General features: G+C 44.4%; 1 protein-coding gene across 1 annotated transcript in view; it reads left to right on the top strand.

Moving 5' to 3' along the window:
• Positions 1–2399: 2399 nt before the first annotated feature.
• Positions 2400–23561, top strand: part of LOC131592471 (coiled-coil domain-containing protein 3-like) — a gene marked incomplete at its 5' end in the record, with an annotated part of 35613 nt that continues 14451 nt past the window's right edge. The window contains 2 exons of the mRNA XM_058864002.1: positions 2400–2797; positions 3794–3968. Of these exons, the coding sequence (XP_058719985.1) occupies positions 2400–2797; positions 3794–3968 (573 nt within the window). The remainder of the gene's footprint in view (positions 2798–3793; positions 3969–23561) is intronic.

The raw sequence follows: 23561 nt of genomic DNA, 5'->3' as shown, positions 1-23561 counted from the left end.
CTTTTATGTATACACAGAGGAAATAGCAACTGCATTTCACACAAGCTGAGAATTTAGTTCCCAGGACAAAACCACCCAACCTATGGTTTCAAACATCTCTTCAGATTCTTAGAGCTCTGCCTCCAGAGCAATGGCACTGAAGTCATAAACACTCGCATGTTGCTGCCCACACTGAACACAAGATTTGTGTGGCTGAAGCTGCCAGGCTCTGACACCAGTCATAACACTTGGAAAGACATGGACAGACATGGAGAGAATGTCTTGGATGGGCTGAATGTCTCTCCCACCCCTTGCAGCACTTCTCTATTTATTCTTTGCCAGTATTTCAAGATACCATTTCTCAACAGAAACCTGAGGTTCATATCAAAGCCTCCATTTACACTGGATTGCACAAAATGCCTCCAAAACTGCCTCAGCTTTATCTGAAGTCAACATCAGCCTCAATTCTTTGTTTTACTCTTTATTCTTTATTTATTTATCTAAAACCTACTGAAAGAGCCTCTGAAACCTTGTGTACCAGTTTTGTCCCTTCAGGTTCCAAAGCAAAAAGCAGTTTTTCATAATAGTTAACGTTAAAGAAATACTGAGCCTGTTGGTCTTTTAGGATTTCTTGAGGGTATTTTCTTTAAAAAATTCAAAATTGTCCTTTAAACTTTTTCCTGAAAGTTGAAAGCAATTTGTTGACCTTTGAGAAACAGAGGAAAAATTTAGAAAAACTCTATCTACCATTCTGAATTTTTTTTTAGGGAAAAAAGTCAAAATCTGTTTCTCTTAGCAAGAACCAACTTTGCTGTTCATGCATAAAGCTATGATGAAATATATTGTAGCATCTTGCCATCATGAAATATGAATACTACTTTGTTAAACTCTTCAGCACACAGATGAGACTGATGACCAGAGGAAGTCACTTGTCACTGAAGATGTTTTGTCTCACTATTATGAAGTTGACTCATCAATATTCAACTGATGATTCATTATTTTGCATATTATTTCAAACCTCAGTCCTACACAAGGATCCTCCTATATCAGGTGCAGCATGAGCATAGAACAAAGAGCACCTCCTGCTTCCAAGAGCTCCTAGTCCTTGTAGAGGGCTGGAGAGGCAGATGGAGACAGATGGAGGGTGAGACTAAAGGAACCAACCAGGACATGCTGACAGACTTCAAGTAACCTTTACAGCCAGGGAGAGATTTTAACTGTGACTGTGCCTCCATGATACTCATACAAAAAATAAAGCTCCAAAAGATTTTAAGCATGCCCATTCCTGACTATTTTTCCAAGTAAGATCAGATGTGGGAAAAGGAGAATACTGAAATAAAAAGAGGTTGTTGGAGGCTATGAGTGGTGCAAGGCCCCCAGGGATCCTTGGGAGAAGCTCCACAGCAGTTTGTATGTGGGGAGAGGGTCAGTCTTTGAGCTATCTGCCAAAAAGCTGGAGAAGCCCTAAGCTGCATCAGACTGTTCTAGGACGAAGCAGTGGGAAGTAAAAATGTATTGAAACCTGGTCTTTTAGTTTTACCTTGCTCATCAGATGTATTTTGGAAAATGAATGCAGGCTGCCAGGAAGATCTGGTCTCTTACACTTGCAAGTTTTTCTCCAGCCTCATTTGAAGTGGGAGAAGTGGATGACTAGAGTTACAGGTTTCTACACAAACACATCTTAAGTTTCCCAGGATTTTCTTTCCCAGCGGAGCTGTGCACAGCCGCCTGCTCCACTGGGACCCTTGCACTTCTAAAACCCTACGCGCCACACCTTCACCTTCCAAAGCCCTGGGTGCCACCAAGTGCTCACCCCGGGCCCGGAGAGTGTTTGGCAGCAGCTGCCCTCACCCCGGACTGTGCCTGCCTTTCCTATCTCTGCTCTTCTACATCTTCCCTCTTTGCAGTCTCCGTCCTGTCCACCTCTTCCCTTTGCATTCCTCCTCTTTGCAACTCTGCCTTTGCATCCCTCCCCTTTGTATCCCTCCCTTTTCACCTCCCCCTTTGCACCTCTCTCACATACATCCCTCCCCTTTGCCTCTCTGCCCCCTTCTCATCTCTGCCTTTTCCCATCCCTCCCCTTTGCATCTCTACTCCTCGCATCTCTGCCCCGGTACATCCCCTGCCCCTCTGCATCTTCGCCCCCTCGCCCCCTTGTCTGCTCGGCTCTCAGCCCTCTGGGCATCTGCCCCTGGCGCCCTCCACTCCTCCCTCCCTCCCCTTTGCACCCCCAGCCCTTCCCATCTCCCCCTCGCTGCCTCCCTGCGCTCTCGCCCACCCCCGGTCCCCCGCAGCCTCCGGGGCAGCCCGCAGCCCCTCTGGGCCGTCCAGCCCCAGCTCCAACCCCCCTGACCCCCGGCCCGGAGCCGTCCGTGATGTCGCCTCTGCCGGTGCCGGTGCCGGTGCCGGTGCCGGTGCCGGTGCCGGTGCCGGTGCTGGTGCTGGGGCTGGTGCTGGTGCTGGGGGGCCGGGCGGGCGGCGGGGGGGGCTGTCAGCTGCCGGCAGAGTGGCGGCCGCTCAGCGAGGGCTGCCGGGCCGAGCTGGCCGCGATCATCGTGTACGCGCGGGTGCTGGCGCTGCACCCCGACCCCTACGGCGCCTACAACTACCTGCCCTGGCAGAGGGGACCCCCCGGTGGCCCCCAGCAGGGAGCCGGGGACCTCTTTTACTCGGCCGAGATCGAGCTGCTGTGCGACCAGGCGTGGGGCAGCATGCTGGAGGTGCCCGCCGGCTCCCGCCTCAACCTCACCGGCCTCGGCTACTTCTCCTGCCACTCGCACACCGTCATGCAGGGCTACGCTTATTTCTTCTTCCTCCGGTGAGTCCGGGGTAGGGGGGTCCGGGGAGGGATTGGGATGTCGCATCCCAGCTCCGGGGCATCTCTGCGGGCGGGGGATGCGCGCCCGCTCCTGCCCGCAGGGCTCGCTCCGTCCCGCTGCCGCGCTCCGCGCAGCGCCTTCTGCTTAGCGCTGCCACTCGCAGTTTCATAGGGAAAGAAAAACCCGAAACGCCAAACTCCCATAGTATTCCAGCGCTGTCGGCCAGCACATGCACAGGGAGCTGCTGTTGAGTAGCTCGCGAGTGCTGCTGCTTTTGTTTTTACGGCGGGACGGTCACAGAGCTGGAGAGAAGCCAGCGCCTGTTTGCCGAAGTTTGGCATGGGAGTTTAAAACCCATTCCCAAATACTCACCCGATAGCTTTCCATCGACTCTCCCGAGTCCCAGCCAAACCCTGACTTTGGGCTCATCGAAAGAATAAGAAAATAAACCACAATGTGGGAACAGAGCCATCACCATGACCTTTTAATTCAGGAGCATTTGCGAAATACTGCTCAGTGGCTTGTTTTGAAATACTTGGTATATCCTTACACTGGGTGCATAACAAAACTAATTTTGATGCTGTCTAGGGCTTAGTCTGCAGCAACATCTTTAAACACATTTTATTGACACAAGTTATTTATTGACTGCTTGAAGGAGTACCTAAACTCTGGGCTTAAGGGCAAAGTGATGCAAATTCAGTAGAAACTTTGGCCCAAAATACAGATTTGCTTCCTTCACCCCTTCCTTGGGGTTTCACAGGTGTCTACAGGGTGGAAGGAGCCTATTTGGTCCTTACTGCTGCTGCCTGATCTGGTCCTTGTGGTGGAAAAAGTCATTTTGGTGACTTATGTGCTAGGAGAGCTGAGAGCCACTTGCTGGCTAAAAGTCTGTGTGACTTTTTGTTGAGCCACACTGAAGCATGACGGGTGACTTCTGCAGGAGAGAGAGTGCTGTTCATTCTCACAGTGGGCTGCGCTTGCAATCTGTGTTCCAGAATGGATGAGAACTACATTCTTCTGCCACATGGAGTCAACTTCCAGGAGGCAATTTTCCCTGATACCCAGGAGAATAGAAGGATGTTTGCCAGCCTTTTCCAGTTTTCAAACTGCTCGCAGGCACAGCATGTGCTGAGTTTCTCCAGTGACTGGGAGATTCAAGAGGACAACCGGGTAAGGGATTCATTTGCTTTCCAGTCCTTGTTTTCAAAGTGAGCACAAGCATTTCCATGTCCCTTGTGGACATATGTATATGAATGCAGAGCAGTAGGTCCCTGATTTTCCCGTTCCTTGGGTAGTATCACTAGCAAAGTAACACACTGGTGAGGAAATATTAAACTGTTTTCAAAGTTGACCTCCACGTTAACCTCTTTAGCTTCCAGTGGATTTGAGCAAAGCTCGATATCAACTTGTTCATGAGCAATAGGTTGAAAATAGTATTACTTGTGATCCTGTCCTCCCCCACCCAGATCATTCCTGGGTTTGCTATCTCTAGACTTCATTTTTTAATTTCAGCTGAAATGTTCAGGAGCAGATCTTTGCTCTTGAACCCCTGTGTTCATCTCATGTAGCAAGAGCAGTGCCTGGACCATGATAGACTGTAAGGGATTATTCTTGCCTGACTCCACATAACAGCATAAACATCTACTGAACTAATCGCCCTGAGCTGCCTTTGTAGCAGCTGGGGAAAAATAGACTCTTGAGGGCATGTTTTATGTGAGTGATGAGGGTAGAGTTCCTTTGAGTGATGCCAGCACTTACTTCTGAACAAGACAGATGAAATGTGTCTTTCTCCTTTCAAGGAAGGCCACAGAAAGCAGTTCACCCTCTTGGCAATCCTCCCTTAAGAACGTATGTAAAGTCCAAAGAGGCCCACTGTTGGAGATTTCTGAGCCCCTTTATGGGATTGTAGTGTGTGTAATAAATGCAGGATTTTAATAAATGCTTATTTGGCAGAAAGGAACAACCTGTTGTCATGTGTGTGCATGTTCTGGATGTGCATATACTTTTGAAAAAGTGGAATTTGGAAAGCTGGTTTAGTGCCAAACCTTGTTTTGTGAGGCTGGTGGTTTCCCCTGGTAGCTGAGAACATTTTAAGCACTTCTGTAGGTCAGGATGGACAGGACAGGTATCATCACTTGTGTCTTCTGTGGATTCACCTGAGGTGTGATATTTATATGTGACAGCAGATGTATGAGTGGCTTGTTTGGGAGATGGATGCAGGGAATTCAGTAACTGGCTGAACCTTTTCCTTTCACCACCTGGCCAAATGCCAGCATACACAGTTTGAGCTGCTGTGTGGCCATCTGGCCAGTGACACAGCTCCTCTCCTTGGGATGCCCCATGAGCAAGTGTTTTCTTGCTACTGATATTTTGGGGAGGGAGTGTGGAATGGTGCTGTTCAAATATATGTGAGGGGACAGCAGCAGAAATTGATGTTTAAGAGGAAATTAATTATCCTACAATTAAATTGCAGAGCTGTAACCCTGTCTGGGCAAGAAGGGGGAGGTGGAGAGCTCTGGTCCCAGCCCTGCCTCCTCTCTCCCCCCTCCCCTGCTCCCCAGTTGTCCCTTGTTGCCACAAGCAACATACTTGGCAAGTAAAGGTGCTGCTGCTGCCAAATACACGGATTTTTGTCCAGGGTAGCAAAGTGGCATTGAGGGACCACCAGATCCAACTGCTAGTGTCTGCTTCTGATGCCTCTGCAATGTTTATTTCATCATGCTGAGCTAAATGCAGGGGATCTTGATGGGCTGGTGCTTGTTTATGCCAGCAGTGAATCTCACTGGTCAGCTTTAATGGAAATCAGCAGGCAGAAACCCCCAGGGTAAGTTGGGACAACCCTCAGCATATGTATCAAAAGTGCATTTCAGCTGTTGCACTCTTTGACCCACGCAGCTGTGAGCAGACTGGGGGGGATTAGGGCTGCTGGTCCCACAGACAGGGGCTGGGGGCTTTACATGCTTCAACCCCCACCCGTCAAGTGAACAAATTCAGCACAACTGATGGACACTTTGTTTCGCCTTCATAATGAAAAGTAAAAGCTTCCTCTGCACCAGTTAAAAATAGTTGGGGCTGACTGTGCTCCCATTCAGCTCCTGCATCTGTGTTTGCCCAGCCGAGCGCCGGCTCCCGGCGCCTGTGTCCCCCAGCCTGGGAAAGGGATGACATTTCTGGCTGCTGCAATATTAGAACTTTGTTCCTCAGCTCTTCCCAGGTACAGCTCTCTTTAGTGTTTCCCTTCTTTCTCTGCCTTGTTACATGTAGTGGTGGCTTTCCCAATTGTCACCATGTCTTCTCACATCCCGTCACAGGGTGAACAATTTGTTTCCAAATATGCTCAGCTGAGCTGCCCCATGCTGACTCCTAAGCTGCAATGTGTGGTGTGTGCCAGCTTCATGGCACAGACAGTGAACATAACTCAGAGCATTATTCTTGAAGTTTTTGAAAAATAACAAATATAATAACAAAATAAATGTTTGGGAGCCTGGGTACATCCAAAGCAGGGGTTCTGTGATGGTGTCAAGTTGGGAAGAGCTTGGACAGAGAATGAAGGGTTGTCTGATGAGGCTTATACTATAGTGAGGAGTCAGGGATCTCACTAGCTGCCATGTACTGATATAAATTGTTGCTTAAAATACATCATGGATGTTTTGTGCAGTCAGAGAGGAGAGGTGAGGAGAGATAGTCAGAGCAGAAGGCAGTTGGGATGAATGTCTCATTCCAGTTCATAGGTAGGGTCCTGCCTCCAGGTGTTGGAACAGCTGCATGCAGGGACAGCTTAGAAAGTAGTAGGCCAGAGGAGGTTTGGAATAAAGGAATAATGAAATTTTCTTTTTACAGCCAAATCTCATACTCTAGAAGTCTTTTGGAATCCTGCTCTTTACATATTTCTGGGGTGGACACTTTAAGGGAGATTTTGGTGCTAGAAGTATGTGCAATTGCAATGGATGATTTGTATTTGCAGCTCTGGCATGCTCAGCCAGAAAATCCCATGGTGGATGAATGTCTTTGCCTTATGTCACTCTACTCCAAGCAAGAGGTCCCTTCTGCAGGGTGTGCTTAAGCTGGCCATGGGGCAGGTGACCCAAAAGTGACCACTGACATTGTCTTCCTGCTTGATCTCTTCTGTCTGCAGTGCTCCTTGCATGCAGGCAGCCTTGTCTGGGCTGCCCAAGGGGTTAAACTAGGGAAACTGACAGCCTTTTCCTCCTTCTAGCAAATGTGTCTGGTGATGCAAAAGAGAGCAAAGAGATGTGCAGGAACTTTTTCATGCACTGGGATGTGCCACCTGCCTTTTCCATCACTGTAAAATGCTTTCAGCTTTTGGAAAGCCCCATGGCATGTGATGAAAAGAGGTCAGACCCAAGGCACATCTCATTGAGTATAATACTTCCCTCATCCTGGGCCTGCTGCTTTTGCTGTAAGCTAATTCCAGCTGCATTTTTAAGCCCCTTGCAATCTGGGCTAAGAGCCAAATACTGCTTTCCATAGTTTTCCAATAACCCCACAATCTCATAAATTCACTTAGGCGCTTGTTCTGGCCGTTTCAGAATGCAATGATAGCTCCTGCTGTTATTTCTTTAGGCACTTGCATTTTGGCCTCTGTGTTTGCAGAGGCAAATACTAATGTGGCTTCATCTTGACTTTTTCATCTTGTCTCAGCCCTTAGTGATGTTTGCAGGTCTCTTGCTTTAATCCAGCTTGTTATTACAGAGATTTCCACAAGCTTGTTTCTAAAACCAAGGGGTGTTACAGTACATGGTGTTTGAAATCTAGCCCCCTTGCAGAGTTTCACCATTTTAGTGCAAATATAGGAGCTGTAATTTCTCCTCCTGGCCTTCTGCAGGGTTGTGTGATCTCATAAAGAGGACCTTGTTGCTTTGTTTGCACACAAGGGATTGCACAAGAAGCGACTTGAGGTCTGGTGTCAGTAAGGACTGTAGAAATCTGTAGCAGCACTTGTATTTATTATTCAGAGGGGCTTGAACTGGTTTTGTCAACAGGTTGGTAAGGAAATTTGTTCTTTTGGCCTCCCCCATTATCTGTGCAGGAGAGCTGCAAAATGACCCCATGCACACCACAACAAGGGACTGGCCCAATTGTGAGCAACAGCAAGAGCACTGAGATAAAGCTCATGGAAATTAAGGAGTCTGATAACTTCAATTGAGCTCAGAGATTGCAGGAGGAGACTGTACCTTTTATTAAGCCTGTCTCCCTGCATTGACTCAAGCAGCAGACCCACAACCATGCTGTTACCTCAATTGATTTAGATGAATGGACTTGTCTTCTGAGAGACCACCAGAGCTTTTTCTGGGTAATAATAGAGCTTTCATGAGAGTAGTCAGTGTCCCAAATAAAAAGCAAGGTAATTAGTGGGGTAGCCTGGCAGTCTACAAGCATCTGTTTAGCATCTTTGGGTTTGGATCTTCTCTGGTGGCACCACGGCTGCTGTAACAGACTAATGACCTGACTGGGACACCTGGAAGACTTTGGAGCAGCAGAAAAGCTAGCTAGATAAGAAAAGCAATGTAATTGCATAAATGGCCTTGCCATTACTGTGCAAAGCAAAAATTAAATTAAATTACATTCTTCCTCTGTGGAAGTAGAGGACAGAGTTTCAGAATTATTTGTATTTTAGCAACTCCTGTGTGCATGTACTGGGACCCACTGAGTTGGGTGAATCCCTGAGTCCATCTGCAGGCAGCAGCACATCTGCTGGTCCCAGCCTGTCTCTTCCCTGATGCTCTCAACCAGGTCAATGCTAGAGGGTCTCCATCACTGACACTTCACGGCACCACGAGGGGACAAGGCACAGAGAAATAGCCGCTTGTACTAAAGCTCTTTGCCTACTAGAGAAGAGCTTGTTCACATGATGTTTGCTATGGGGACTTGTTTTCATCCATCTCTCAAATAACATGCCCCCAGAGATGATGAAGAAAGAAGGAAAGTTGGGGAAGTCCCCATAATTTTTCAGGCCAGCCTGCTTTTGGAAGTGATTAAATAGTATCATGTCCTGAGAGAGCCTCAGCTGCCTTGGATGCATGGGCCAGAGGTCTTCCTGTGGTAGCTGTGATGGACATTGCTGATGCCGAAAGTGACTCTGCTCTGTGAGTCTTGCAAATCCTGGCTACTAGGAAAAACAAGCTGAAAACTGTGCTATCCAGGATAATTAATGTTATCCACAAAATTAAAATGAAAAAGTAGTATTTTTTTCTCTTATTAAAGTTAAGAGCTTCTGTGCTTGCAGAGTTCCCTCTCTGCTCTGAGTTCTGGGAGATGAATTTAAAGACTGGAGAATGCTGGTCATAGAGTCCAGAGTCAGCAGTCTTAGGAGAAGAAGCAGTCTGAAAAAGAGCAGGTAGCATCTGGGCTTGGTGGAGACAGTTCTCTTTAATTCCCATGTCCCAAGTTTTTGTGTTTGCTTGTTGTATGATCTACATTAGACATTCTCCCTTCTCTGGTCTTAAGACACTAGGGAAATACAAAATAATCTCAGTTAAAAACAGTGCTACATGGCAAGGGAAGTACAAAAAGACCTCAAAATAGAATTAAAGTGAAGTCCAGTATCTGGAGGTTTGAAAATCTTCTTTTAAATGTGGTTTCTTGCCCTGGCATTGGTTAAAGAAGTTGTTTCTCCATGAGCCTAATAGCATGATAGAAAATGCCATCACTTCTGGATTGTTTTTGTAGTGATTTACAGTGCTTTTGTCTTCCTCCCAGAAACCCACCCAGGGCATATCCCCTCCCTATGATCTGTGTTTAATTTGAGTACATGTAAGCAATATCAGATGAAATGGAGAACTGCTGACGAGTGTCTGGGGCAAGGGAAGACCACGAGACAATTGATACACTTGGGTAACATCCCCAGGAGCCTTTTGGCACAGAAATTGCATTGATTCTTTTCTGAATTTTCACACCCAGGCTGTGATAGAGGACTCTTAGAGTTCTGATTGGCATATCCCTATCAGTTTTCTATTTTTCCACATGCATACAGGCTGATAAAATGCAGAGTAAAAGAGCACAAAGGAATACATAATAACATATCCACAGAATGTTTCTATAGCGTGTGGTCTTTATCATATTTTTAACACCCAGTAGGTGATCTGAGCAGTGCTTCCCAGGAGAAAAATAAGGTGATTTCTCTGGTTTTCAGTTGTTTATTAGAGGCACATTATTTCTGTTGGGGGTAGGTTGAATGGTTTTCATACACAATGCAGGGGGCATGATGCGGCATAACGGAGCCTTGGATTTGATATCATTTGTGAACAGTTAGAATTTAGGATTGAAAATGGAGCTTTTTCCCACCCATCTGAACTCTGGTCCCCATGGCAGCCGTGCTGGCGAGAAGGTGCCGAGGTGAGACCCCCACTCAGCACCCTCCTGGTACCAACAGGGGAGCCCCAATGTGTGCTACAGCTGCTGGTGAACGTGTCTGGACCAACTTGCTGCCTATCAGGCAATGTAGACTAGTCCAGAGCACAGCTCTCTCTGACTGTGTCTCAGGCACATCCAAGTACATAATATCCTTAAAAATATCCAGTTTCCAGCTTGCCAAGCAAGGAAATGCCAAAACAACCAGGGGTGTGGGGGTGTGTGTGTGTGTGTGTGTGTGTGTGTGTGTGTATGTACTGCTGCCTCCTCGAAGGGTGAAGCAGCAATCCTTCCAGGAATTGGCAGGGAAAGGAGACCCACATGGCTTCAGGCTGCTTTTAATTATCCAGAGTCACATTTTAATGAAGTTCTGCCAAACGCTCTAAATCATTCCATATTTTGTGGCACAAGGCTATCTACTGCTGTACTTGAACTTGGTGGCCAAGTTCAACTTGACATCTGACCCCAGCCCACAAGACACCTTTCAGGTTCTTCATTTGGCTGGTGGCCACAGAGACAGTTGATAGTTGTAGGCTGAGCTCTGCATGTTGAGAGACACAAAGGTGGGGCTGAAGAGACCTGGTTGTCCCTCCTCTGTTTCACATCCAAGGCTGTCTGCAGGGATGCCATACCCTTGGGCTTTCCAGCCCAGACATAGTTGAGAGACTTGCAGTGATGGATTTGGGCTGCTGGGCACAAATCCTGCTGCAGTGCTTTCTTAGCTGGATGGAGAGTTTTTTGGGAGCCCCTGACCTTTGGAAGCCTCTTAGCCAAGGGCAAAGGCACTGTGTAGGTAGGAGAAGTGGTCATGAGCTTTCACTGAGCTGGTCATGTTCCCTCTGTGCTAACACAGAAGTGGCTGAGGGGGCTGATACCTCCTTCAGAGGGGGCAGTGGGAAGGTTGAAGCCCACCCTGAGCATCCATATCTGAAGGTGGGCTGAGAATTGCAGCATTGTAGTGAGCAGTGGCCCTCTCATCCACCCCCTCTGGAGATGACACTGTCATGGGAAAAGTGGCAACTAGAAGATGTGAAGAGGCTGACTTCGGTCCACTGTCTCCTTCCCTGTGTGTGAGTGATACCTCTGCTTTCCTGCCCTCCTGTTCACAGCCTTCCCAGAGTGGGAAAGTGAGAAGGGACATCCCACCACATGTAGACTGTGAAAGATGAAGGGAGAGGTACAGGGAAAAGGTTGGTGGGGATCTGGACTGTGAAATTGAGTGGTGCTGGGCAATGGATGCTTGAGAGAGCTTGTGTTCACAGCCAAATCCCCTTCCTCGACAGTGATTTGTGTACTCAAGGTGCTCCTCAGATACCTGGGACATGTTCTCCAAGGAAAAGAGTGTTCTTAAGGTGGGTGTATCATTTTACTAACCCTAGGCAAAACAGAATGTGCCGTCCAAAGAAGCAGATCATGGGGTTTTGGGGGTTGTTTTTTTTGTTTAATTATGATTATGATTATGATTATGAATATTTATTAACTATTAAGTATCAATTATAAATATATTATTATTAATACTAATACTAATACTAATACCAATACTAATACTAATACTAATACTACTAATAATTTTTGGTGTTTTGTTTTGTTTTTTTTTAATACAGTCATGCTTGCAAGTCATACTTGTCCCATGACATTTCAGTCTCAGAGGGTGAAGGTACTGACTTTGCCTGGGAGCCACTGAAAGATGATTTGATGCTCAAATCTTAGTCCTGGCATCCTGATCACAGTAACACACTGTGGCTATTCCAGGGCTTTTGATTGGGTTGGGAGCAGGAGGGGAAAGCAAACATTATAGCTGGCTGCACATGGCTCTCCACCTGTTTGGATTTTCTTAGACCTTTCCTAGAGCCAGCTCTTGGGGAATGCATTCAGAATGAGTTTCAGGCGAGTTTTCTGGAACAAGATCTGCCAAAATTAATGATGGAAGTACACACGTTATGTGTTGTTCAACCCAGTTATGCAAGCCACCATGCCCTTCTGTAAATCTGTGAGTCTATAGATGAGTTGTGTGGTTTTTGTGTGCAAATTGATACTTTGTGTTGGTCAGCAGGTGGAAAGGATGATTCATGTAGTTCAGTAGTGTTGCACCAGGATCTCTCTTTGATGAATGTGATGCTCCTACAGGCACTGTGGGCAGACCTGTCCTTTGGTTTAGTTGCTGGATCCAGTTGACCTTGAATCAGGGAAAGTATTTTCTTTCAAATCCTCTTTCTCTCCTGACCCACCTGTGAGATAGATACAGAAAAAGATGGAGCAAAACATTTATTAAAATCAACGGCCACCAAAATCCAGCTGGCAGCTGGCAGACAGGACACCTGTGATGCTGTCTGTAACCAGATCAGCCATTGTGGCTTGAAGGGAGATCTTTTAATTTGGGACATATTTTCTCCCAGCCCATGCATTTTGATGTTTAGTTTCACAAATGACAAGCCAAGTTGGCTCTGAGGCAGCAGGAGTTCAAGTCCCTAATGGAAGCTGCAGATGGAACCTTTTAAACTGGTCCTGCCTCTACCAGCCAAGTACCTTTCCAAATTCCCCTGGAGAAGCGTCCTTGCCCTGTTGTGCTCAGCCAGGAGCAGCCATGTGGTGCCAGGCTTGGCTTGGCTGCTGGCCCTGGCAGCACTCAGCCCCTTGCAGCAGCTAATATGAAGTGACAAACCTGGTTTCAAGGGACTGGGAACATATGGTTTTGGTGGACCAATTGCAGCTGATTTCTGCACAAATCATTGCAGATGCCTCTGGCAGCTGATGCAGTGACTCCCTCCTCTTGCTGCCCCAGTCTGTCAACTTTTTTTGGAACAAGGCTGCTGCAACTGTTAGTCAAGTTATCTGTAAAAGGAATGACAGCAGGAGAAAATACACTGAGGGAGAAGCAAGTTTCCATGACACTGTAAAATACAAAAAGAAAATAATATGACAAAGGTCTAAATTTCTGCCCAAAAAATTTATGAGCAAGCAAGGAAAAACAGTATTTCCTGAGATCTGAAAGCACTTAATGGACTTTTTCTGCAGTATTTTTGCATTTCTTAGATCAGTAAGGAACCAGTAGCAACTGCAAGGGGGAATGTTGGTGCAATTTTTATATTGAGACAAGATGTGAGACTAAAATGCAAGCTGATATTTACATCCTCTATCCTCAAACTGACCTATCTTCTTCACTATGCAGGGGCAGCAGGAGAACTCTCCATTCTGCAGAGGTAAAAGCAAGGCAGGTGTGTTGGGCTCTGTGTCCCAGTCCAGTGGAGACAATTCTTTTTGATCCCAGATTCCTGCCCTCTGGGATTAGAAACAACTGTCTGAACTATTTTTTTGCTGGTAAACTTATTTGTTGAAATCCTGTGCCCTTCACCTCCCATGATTTCCAGCCTTATTGCACAGGTAGTGCTGTACTTTGAGTAGGGAGTTTTTTTCAGCTGGGTGACACATGAGAAGCTGGGGTTTGGTTGTTTATGCTCAAAAAGAGCATGTTGGTGGTATGAAGTCTGGCTTCCTTCTTCAGGTGAATAGTATCTCATATCCTCTTCATTTCCTCAAAATGCAATGAGTTTATTGCCTTCATTTGTCTTTGCTGTACACTCATTTCAGAGCACAATTGTTTGTTTGGCTTTCTTTATGTGTTTCCAGAGCCTTTAAACAGGGTACAAACACAAATATGTTCTTCTGGATGTTGTTTATTAGATTTTTTTATTGTGGAAAATGATTTAATTGCTTAACTAGATGGTGGCTGGGGAGTGAAAGGAGGGAAAGTCAAAGTGGAGGAACAGCTTGTATTGACAATGGCTCAAGATAGAAATGGAAATTCAGATGCTTTAAGTCCTGATTTCTCTTACATGGGGGAAGAAGGATATCCTGTTTCAGAGCCTTTGAAGCAAAAACACAGCAGCCACATCCACTCAAAATGTTCCATTTTGTTGCAGAGTGGGGAAGCTGTTTTCCACCTTTAAAGCAGCATCCTTATGTGTGGATGATGAGCAGTAATGAGGAAGGGGCTTAGTCACAGTAATCATAGGGCACCTTTGCCACATGCTCATACTTTAAAAGAGTTCTGAGTTCTGGGTTGGCTGGGAGAGAGTTTATTTATGATCTATAAATGTTGCCTTTAGTGAGAATATCTATGTACATGGCTTATCTAGGGGGAAAGAAACTTACTTAGTCTGTAAGTACCTCTGCTGGAGAGTTGTCTGTGAGTAGAGACAAAGCAAAAATAACAATGTAAATGAGAGGAAATTAAAATAACTCATGGAAATAGTAAATGAAGAAATAACCCACCAAAATGTGTGACCCACTGATGTGGTAAAATCTCCATTATTTACAAAGCTTGGGTCAAGCTGTGAGATTTAGGTGGGTCAGAAGAAGTCATTCCTCTCTGCTGTCTGCTTCTGGAGGAAGAGTCATTGCATGGCTCATGACATGGCTCTGGGAGGGGCTGTATAGGCTTTTAGAGCACCCTGTCCCTGTCCTGTTACTCTTGAAACTGGATGTCTGTGCTGCTCTCCTTGGAGAGGGTTTATTTCCCCCACTCTGAGCAGCTTCAGAAGGAACCAGGTAGCATCCAAAGCCCAACTCCATCAGCTGGATTAAAAAAGACAACCTGGAGTGAATATTTTTAAAAATCACTTCTAAGTTCTCTGTGCCATGCTGGACATGAGTGCTGGTGTTGTGGAAGCCTCTCAGGATTGGAAACAAACACTTAAAGAAGACTCTACAGAGGGGTTGTTACTACCATCAATGATTTGGTTTTTGTCCTTTTATACATTTTAAGTTCAGGCACGTTTTGTTTGGGTTGAGTGAACACTTCACAATCTGTCCCTTGAAATCCTAATGGAGCCTGTGTTTTCTTAAGCCTTGGTTTCAAAGGACAGAGGAACAAATGTGAGTCTTGATTCTTTTCCCAAAGGTGTAGAATCATCGATTAAATGTGTCCTGGAAATAATACTTTGTGCTCAAATCATGCCTGCTGTAATAAAAATGGCTCAAAACCACATCCAGTGACAAAATCCTCCTATATTTAACCCATATCTGAAAGCACCTGAACTACTGATGGGAAATGTCCTGGTGCTTCCAAATCAGCGGCACAGTGGAGCCACTGGAATGCATCTTGTCCTTACAGACAGTCATTGCTCATGAAACACATTACAGATGTTGAGGATATGAAGGAGCAGACACTTTCCATCAAAGCATCAGGACAGAGAAGGGCTAAAAACAAAATCCCAGACTGGATGCATTTGCCTGCCTGTTCTGTGTCCGGACATCAGGATTGACCTCTGGTTCCTGCTCATTGTCAGAAATGTCTGAAGCAGGAGAAGCCTCCTGTGGTCTCTGCTAACGAAGTGGTGTTTATCACGCTCTGGTAATTGCATTTGCTATGGTATTTACAGCATTTCCTATGTTTTGAAATGGAGAAATCTCAGGCTTGCCCAGGGCTCATTGTGTACTGTAATCTGCTCCTAAACCCACACGTATCTTTAAACATTAACTTACACATGGCAGTGTCCTGGGGCGGCCTCAACCCCACAGCTATCGAGCTGGGAATGTGGCTACTGAAGTGTTGATGTTCGCTCTCAATATTTATCAGACACAATATCCTTCCTCTTTTCCAGGTCCTAGGATTTTTCTTTTTCTTTTTCTTTTTCTTTTTCTTTTTCTTTTTCTTTTTCTTTTTCTTTTTCTTTTTCTTTTTCTTTTTCTTTTTCTTTTTCTTTTTCTTTTTCTTTTTCTTTTTCTTTTTTTTCTTTTTCTTTTTCTTTTTCTTTTTCTTTTTCTTTTTCTTTTTCTTTTTCTTTTTCTTTTTCTTTTTCTTTTTCTTTTTCTTTTTCTTTTTCTTTTCCTTTTCCTTTTCCTTTTCCTTTTCCTTTTCCTTTTCCTTTTCCTTTTCCTTTTCCTTTTCCTTTTCCTTTTCTTTTTCCTTTTCCTTTTTCCTTTTTCCTTTTTCCTTTTTCCTTTTCCTTCCCTTGCAGTTTCATCTGCAGTCAGTATTCCTGACATCTCTAAAGCAGCACAGGGATTTGGAAATCCTTGCCCAGCACAATATGGGAGTAGAAAGATCTCCTAATGTTGCACCCAGATGTTTTCAGATTCTGCTGGCTTTCAGGGCAAAAACAATATATCAGTTGCAGGAACAGAGGTCATTTGAGCTCAAATTGTGGTCTGGCCTTGGCCACATATGAACTTATTTGTGTCTAAAAGGGACTGACATGGTCCTGGGCCATTTATGCCACAACACCTTGACCACGACTGTGGCTCTGTCTTACTGGCTTCTTTTCCTGGGTATAGCAGTTCCAGTTTAGATTCAGTGGATGAGGAAAAATCCAGAACTTGAATCAAGCACTGCAGCATTCCTGGAGTCCTCCTTCTGTATCTGTTGCTGTGTGGAGCAGGTGGCTTGAATTTGGCTGGAGCTTATGATGCATTTTGGAGTCTTTATCTTCTAGCTTATAAAACCTTTTGGATAAAATTTGCTGAATGCATGAAGGATGTAGAGTTTTGTTTTGTGAATTTAAATCCAATCTTCTAAATTGTTTAAAGCAATTCCTTGTGTTTTGAAATTCTGAAACCTCTGTCTCCCCTTTTTTTAGGGCCTGTGGTCAATCACAAACTGATTTAGGAAATGGTGCAAAATGTGTAAAATAAATAAAAAACACTTTAAAAATAATGTTAGGAAAAGAAAAAAAAAAAAAAAAGAGAGGACACATATGTTGTCAATACCAAAAGGGAACATTGTCTCTGACACAGAAAGCCTTTAACTCTAAAGCTTGCAGAATAACTGGAATAATCTTTCTAATGCAGTCAACATTATTGGAGCAGTCATGAGGCTATTTGAATTAATTCAACATTTATTTTAGAGCTTTTTCTGTTTGAACTTCAAGTATACACTGTAGATGTGACTCTGGACATATTTCTCCTATGCATTTAATGATAAATATTCTGGCTTTGGATTGTCTTCTTGACTGGGTGTATTTAAGTATTAGCTGAATGGAGTTAAGGAGCTTGTCTACTTCAGTATTGATCTTACAATGTGAGGAAAGATTGAATTTCATTGCATACAACATGTATGTTGTATGTAATTCTTACAACAACTAGAGTGCTTCAGCCAGCAGTGGAGTGGGGTACAAGAGTCCCTTTGTTAGGTGCTTTATTGTCAGAAGTCCTGAACTGGTGCAAAATGGCAGTTTTCTGAGGAAGTAAAGTAAAAGGCTGTCAGCATTCTCCCATGTCCCAACCCCAAGACCCACAGTATGCCAAGAGATACCTAAGTCAGGTATCAATGGAAGCATACAGGAAGAGAGTTCTAGCTGACGCTCTCCCATTCTTCGGTGTTTTCAGGTAAAGAAGTCTCTGTGGTGAAGTGATTTCTATATATTTGTTTCTATAGATTCAATGACATCCAGTCAATTTAGCTCTCACAAAGCTGTCCAGCTTTTTCTTGAGAATCACAACTTTTTGATTGCCTTCAACCTGTTTCCTACTTTATTATCTGATACTCTCAGTTCTTCTGCTGGAAGATGTTATCAGTCTATATTGTCCCTTCATAGCATTCATGGTTGTGTAGACCTTTATCTTCCACCCTCTCACAGGACTCAAAATTACAGACCAAGCTTAATGTCTGAGCCTCAGAGAAGGTTGTTCCTCCCCTATTCTGGATAGGAATCAGGTACCACTAACACTCTGCAATGCAAGTTCTTGAGAAAAGAGCAAGTAAAACCCCTTCCCTGGCTGTCTGAGACCTCCCACTGCTATTGCCACAGGGAAATTTCAAAGTTTTGCCTAGACTGTTGGAAGTGCCAACAGGGAAAGCAAATATTTGTGTGTAAGACTTAACCCCAAGAAGATTAAATGCAGATGAATGTCAATAGTGCCAGCAACCTGTGAGAGAAAGTGAAAACTGAGAAGGATGTAAAAAAAAGAGCATGGTAAGGAAAAAAAAAAAAAAAGAGAGAGAGAGAAAAAGAAAGAATAAAATGCAAAACAGATTAGAAGCAAATCAGGGAGAAGGAAAATTTCAGTGGGACTTTTTGCTTTCCCAAAAAGGGTAACATGAGGACCAGCAAGACAAGAACTGCAACAGGGGCTCATCACTGTTAGCAGGTTGAGAAGTTCCAGGGGTGAGCACAAAGTAGGGAGGGGATAAAAATGAGGGATGCAGCTTGATGGGATGCTACATGGACATTAGATGCCTTTGGAAATTGGGATGTGAATATCTTGCATGGTCTTTAGTTCCTACCTCTTCAGTTCTGGAAGTTAATTGCTAGCTGGGGAAATGGTGATCCGTGGGAAGAGGTTTGGTTTTGTGAAGCTTGGCCCATGTTCTGTGGGAGGAGAGCTGTACTGTTTGGAAAGCATCCATCTCAGGAAAATCATAAGTGGTAGGACTGTCTAGACTAGTCTGGAAGGCGTGAACAAATAACCAGAGTAAAATTGAAGAAGAAGAGAAAAAGGTTTGATTCCTCACCTAGAATTAAATTAGGATGTCAGGAAGAAAAATGGCTCAAGGCTTCAAAGGATGCAAGCAGAAGATGTTCTTAACTGGCTTTACTCTAAGGTTAACAAGGAGAGGAAGTTAGACATGCTCATCTTTGGATTCACGTGTTACTGCTGGAAGCGGGTGGGGAGATGCGTGATAGGAATGCTACAATTAATTATAAATCTCTTTGTAACTACTGTGTGGGCAGCGTGCAGGTGTGTGTGAGGACCTTGGCAGCCTGACAAAAATGTAATTATTGGTTATGGAGGTAGCAGTGCTCACTCTTTGGCACTTTGTCAATCAGCAGAGTGGTAATTAGCCATTGCTAGAGGCCACTGTGTTTCTCTGAAGAGGAAAGTAGAACCTCCTCAAACACCTGGATGTGGTCTGGGTGAGAGCACAGGGGGGAAGTGTGTCTTACCTGGGAGACTGCAATTACAGCAAGGATTTCCTGACTCAGAAATCAAACCGGAACTATTCTGCCTTAAATATTTTTCTTTTTTGACCTGCAGCTTGAAACTGCGTCCATATAACCCAACCTAAATACAGTGGGGTTTTAAAGTGAAGTAGATCATTAATCTTTAGTTTGCCAGGGGTCATGATGGATTTTCTATCACTGAAAAATAGGCTGGATCTCTTTTCTAGGAAAGATATGCACCTGCTGAGGTCATTTGGTGAGCAAAAGGAATGACTTCCAACAATTTTATACAGGAAGTCTGATACAATCTGGTTTAAAGAGAATTGATTTTTTTTCCCCTCATTGCCTCATATTGGACAGTGGGTTATTTCCCAGTTTGTCTGGCAGGAAATATGGGGTTTGGGATTACATGTAATGGAGAATTCAGTGTCCTTGCCCCAAGCCCATTCTTAGGGATTTTCCTCCATGTGGGTCATAAGAAGTCATGTACAGCTATGTTTACAAAGAAATCTGAACCACGGGAGTGAATAAGAAGCAGCCTTGAGAGCAGGGTCAGAAGCTGTCCAAGGCACCATCTTTCCAATTTCTACTACAGCTGAGGAGTCAGGGTGAGAAAAAGCATTGCTGTGTGGAGCCTATTAAAGTTCCCCATCAAATGCAGTAAAACACACTATAGAGCAGCTTTAAAAACAAGGGGAAAACAAAGGCAAATAGATCTCTGACACAGCAGTGACAGCCAAGAGGAGCTTGTCAGGCCTGGGTTCCTTCAAAGATGTGCACTGAGCCCTTTCACACTCTTAGTGCTGTTTGCTGAAGTATTAAGGAAGTGGGAAGGCATCCAGAAAACTGGTTCAACTCAGCTGACATGGTGGAGTTTGAAAAGGAGCAGGAAGGAGATGTAGATCTACAGCACACTGCTGACCTGCCAGCAGCTGGGGACACAGTGATGCATCATGCTGGTCCTGCTGCTGCAGACTGTGCTTGGAAGTGTCCAGTAGTCGTTGAAAGGGATGACGGAATAACATCTTCACACAGCTGCTACAGGGTCAGGGTTTTTTGGTCCTGATGAAATAAGGAGACAGATTTTTGGGGTAGCCTTCAGGAAGCTCTTGACCCAGCTGGCTATAAGGAGTGAAAGTGCCCCACAATACTGTATTGCCCTGGAAGACATGGACAATCTGTAACAGTGACTTGATTGTAATTTGTCAGAGCTGATCAGAGCTGTGTCCTCTTCCTCTGAGCTTCTGCAAGCTTTGAAGATGCTGTGTGAGAATTCCTTGTGAGCCGTAATGCCTGTAGTGGTAAAACTCATAACAGGGTGAAGATTGAGGAGTGCTCATTTGTGGTTGCTACAGACATTCTTTGTCATGGCCATTACTGTAACTTTACTGTAATTTAACCACATTTGTCAAGTCCAGGCAACCCACAATTATAACCACTGTGTCACCACCCAATATTCAAAACTCAGCTCAGAATCAATGAGTTTATAACTGCATATAACCCCTTCCTGCAATTTAACACCAAGGGGAGCTGGCACAAGAAGACACTTACCTGTCTTCTCAGGTAATGCAGAATTTATTACAGCACCCCTCCCTTTCCTCTTCCCTTTTATGTGGTTTTGTATAGCTCTTACAAACTACAAGTTATACATGGAAAGTAAAGCAATAAATGAGTTTGGAATAGGAAACCACATTCAGAAATTTTTTGGATGAAAGTAGCTTTGTTAGTTTAGAGTATTGGTCTACTTTGAGAAGTGGTAGAGGTGGAACATTGCTTGTGAGATCTTCTTTCATCTGAACTTTGAGGGCTGAGCCCAGTAATTGAATCAACTCATGTTTAAGTTGAATTATCCCTATAATTTTTGTGTTTCTTTATTATTGTTTTGTATGCGTCAGTTCTAGTTGACTGAAAAGTTTTTCTAATAATTAAACTTTGAAATACCTCATAAATATTACCTCAGCAATCAAAGGATGTGGAATGCATTTTCAACAGTCTTCCTTAAATTTAAGTATTTAAGTCGTTAATGTAAAACATGATTTACACCTCCCCAGCAATGACACCACTGACTCCAAAAGGCATGACCGAGCTGTCATGAGCTGTTGGACAGATGGCAGCTTCTTTATCTGCTACCACATTACTTTTGGTCTCCTTTCTGTTGCCATATTCAGATTGCTGTCTGGTCATGTAAGCAAGTCTTGGACTCACAGCCTTGAGTCCTTAGTAAAGTGTCTTCTCCAGTCTGTCACTCTCCAGCCTCAAAAACAAAAGGTCAGCCACATTTCTTGATATTTTTTAGTGGATTTGAACATCTGGTGGAACTCAGTCCAGCTCCAGCCTCACAGTTGTTCTGGTGATATCTCAGCAACTCACTTCAGCAATTTTTACCTGGCTCTAAGGCATGGACAGTGATTAGCAGAACTGGGGGGCAATATCCTTGCATCTACTGAGTTCTTTTTGCTGCTAGACATCTGCCTTCCTTCCCACATAACTCTGAAACCAATATGCCTGTCTCTTTGCTTGTATTTCACATGTGGTATTGTGGAGAGAGTTCATTACAGACAACCTCAAGTGTAGCCAGCACTTAGTTGCAAGTACAAACATATCATAAATGTCTGTGTGGCATTAGGATCTTTCTAGAAGAATTGAAACAGCCAAGGTGGCTTCACAGGCTCAGTGTTCTCCCAGCACTTGTTCAACTGTTCTTAAAAAATGTAGGAGTTTGAGAGAGCATGGATGTCAGCACCAGTAAAGTTTTGTGGTGCATCAAGTGGCAGGAAATAGGTGAGCTGTTTTAGAGCTCAGCTAGCCTCCTCTTTGCTTGAGCCTTCTAGAGGGACTTCAGGGAGAGAAATGACCTGTGGTAGGAGATGACGCTGGGGAGCCACTAGCTGCTGTTTCTGAGTTATAATTGGATTTCACAATCCCAGAGCTTCACTGCACATCTATCCCCACCTCCCGTCCTCAAATGAGTTGTGAGGGGCCTCCACCCCAAACACCTCCAGAGCCTGGAGCTGGCCCATCAGGAAGGATGAGAGGCAAATGTGAAACCAGTTGCATTGCAGGTTTTGCAACGGTTGTGAGGTCTCCTGTTTGAAGTTTCCCAAGCCACGGAGCTCAGGCAAAACACCCGAGTGAACAAGAGCTGTTTTAGTTTGCCAGATGTGCCAAATCAGTGCAATCTCCATCATGACAGGGAATGGGTCTGGTGAGTAGGAGACACATAACTTTGCTTGACAACTGTTGGTTCAATTCACAGAGAGGTTTTGCTGCACAATGAGTAGATTCCTCCTGGGGGAAACACAGCCAGACTGCTCCTGATGCCTGTATGATGTGCACCAGCTCCTAAGGGGAACATGAGGGATCCACAGCTGGTCCTTCACAGACCTTCTGATGCCTTTCCCTGTCTGTTTGCTCACCCCAAACACATCTAGATTTTCAGTCTACAGATACATTCCTCTTGCTCAAATTAACTTGATCTTGTGGATGCAGCCGACAGTCCCAGTCTTTTTGGGGTGTCTCACCTGAGACCTTCATTTTTAGGCCAACAAGTCTCACTGTGGGTTTCTGGAACTTTCAGTTACTTGTCTCTTCTTCCTCTCTATTCTTTCCTTTAAGCCTGTCCACTGACACGTGTTCTGGCCACCTTACTGCTCAGACATAGGTCAGCCCATCAGGGTCTGACATGGCAAATGTGACAGAAGATGTGGAGAAGCAGAACATTATCCTTGGCTTAGTGAGGCGTTTCTGTGTCCTTTTGGTAGAAAACATGGCCATAATACCTTCCAGATGACCAGCACTGATTTTAATAATCTCAGGAATCTTTAGAGTATCACATCAAGTGTTTGATCTTGAATTTCCAAAAGCCTGATATCTTAGGCAAAACTCAGCTTTGTTTTGTCCACAGGCAAGTGCAACCTCTGCTTCACTCTCAGTTTGCATCCAAAGCACTAAAGAAACCTGGGTTTGTCAATAATGGTCATGAGTTTTTAGTAAACTGGGATTCTGCTTTCTGACAGCTCTGCTTAGGCTGACATATGTTCCTGCCCTTTCCTTCTGTGCAGGAATGTGTCTCTTCATTTCCATTAAAACCTCCATGGTGAGGAGTTTCTTTTTATTCCTGTACATATCCTGAATTGCTTCATAAAAGTCACTGACGATGAGAGCTGGAATTATCTTCAGATTTTATAACTTGGCTAAAAAAAAATCTGGCTGCAAGCTAAATCTTGACGCATAAATCTCAGCCAGGAAACAATTTTGTTTCTCTCCATCAAAACAGCAAACAACTCGGCCCACTCCAAAACAGTTGCAAACTTCTCAATGGTGAAAGAGTATTTTAGGAAGGGATTAAATAAAGAAATGTTACTAAGTGGCAGAGTCTCTAGGGTGGGGAGAATGTGAAAGGAAAAACTTTTGAAATTATGCAATTTCCTAGGATTCTTTTTGTTTGTTTGTTTTTCTAGACTTGAAATGCCTCACAAATATCTGGATGGAGCAGGATAGATCATCAGTT

Source organism: Poecile atricapillus, chromosome W (genome assembly GCF_030490865.1).
Source record: "Poecile atricapillus isolate bPoeAtr1 chromosome W, bPoeAtr1.hap1, whole genome shotgun sequence".
In the NCBI taxonomy this organism is placed as follows: domain Eukaryota; kingdom Metazoa; phylum Chordata; class Aves; order Passeriformes; family Paridae; genus Poecile; species Poecile atricapillus.
This window is presented reverse-complemented; position numbering and strand designations above follow the sequence as displayed.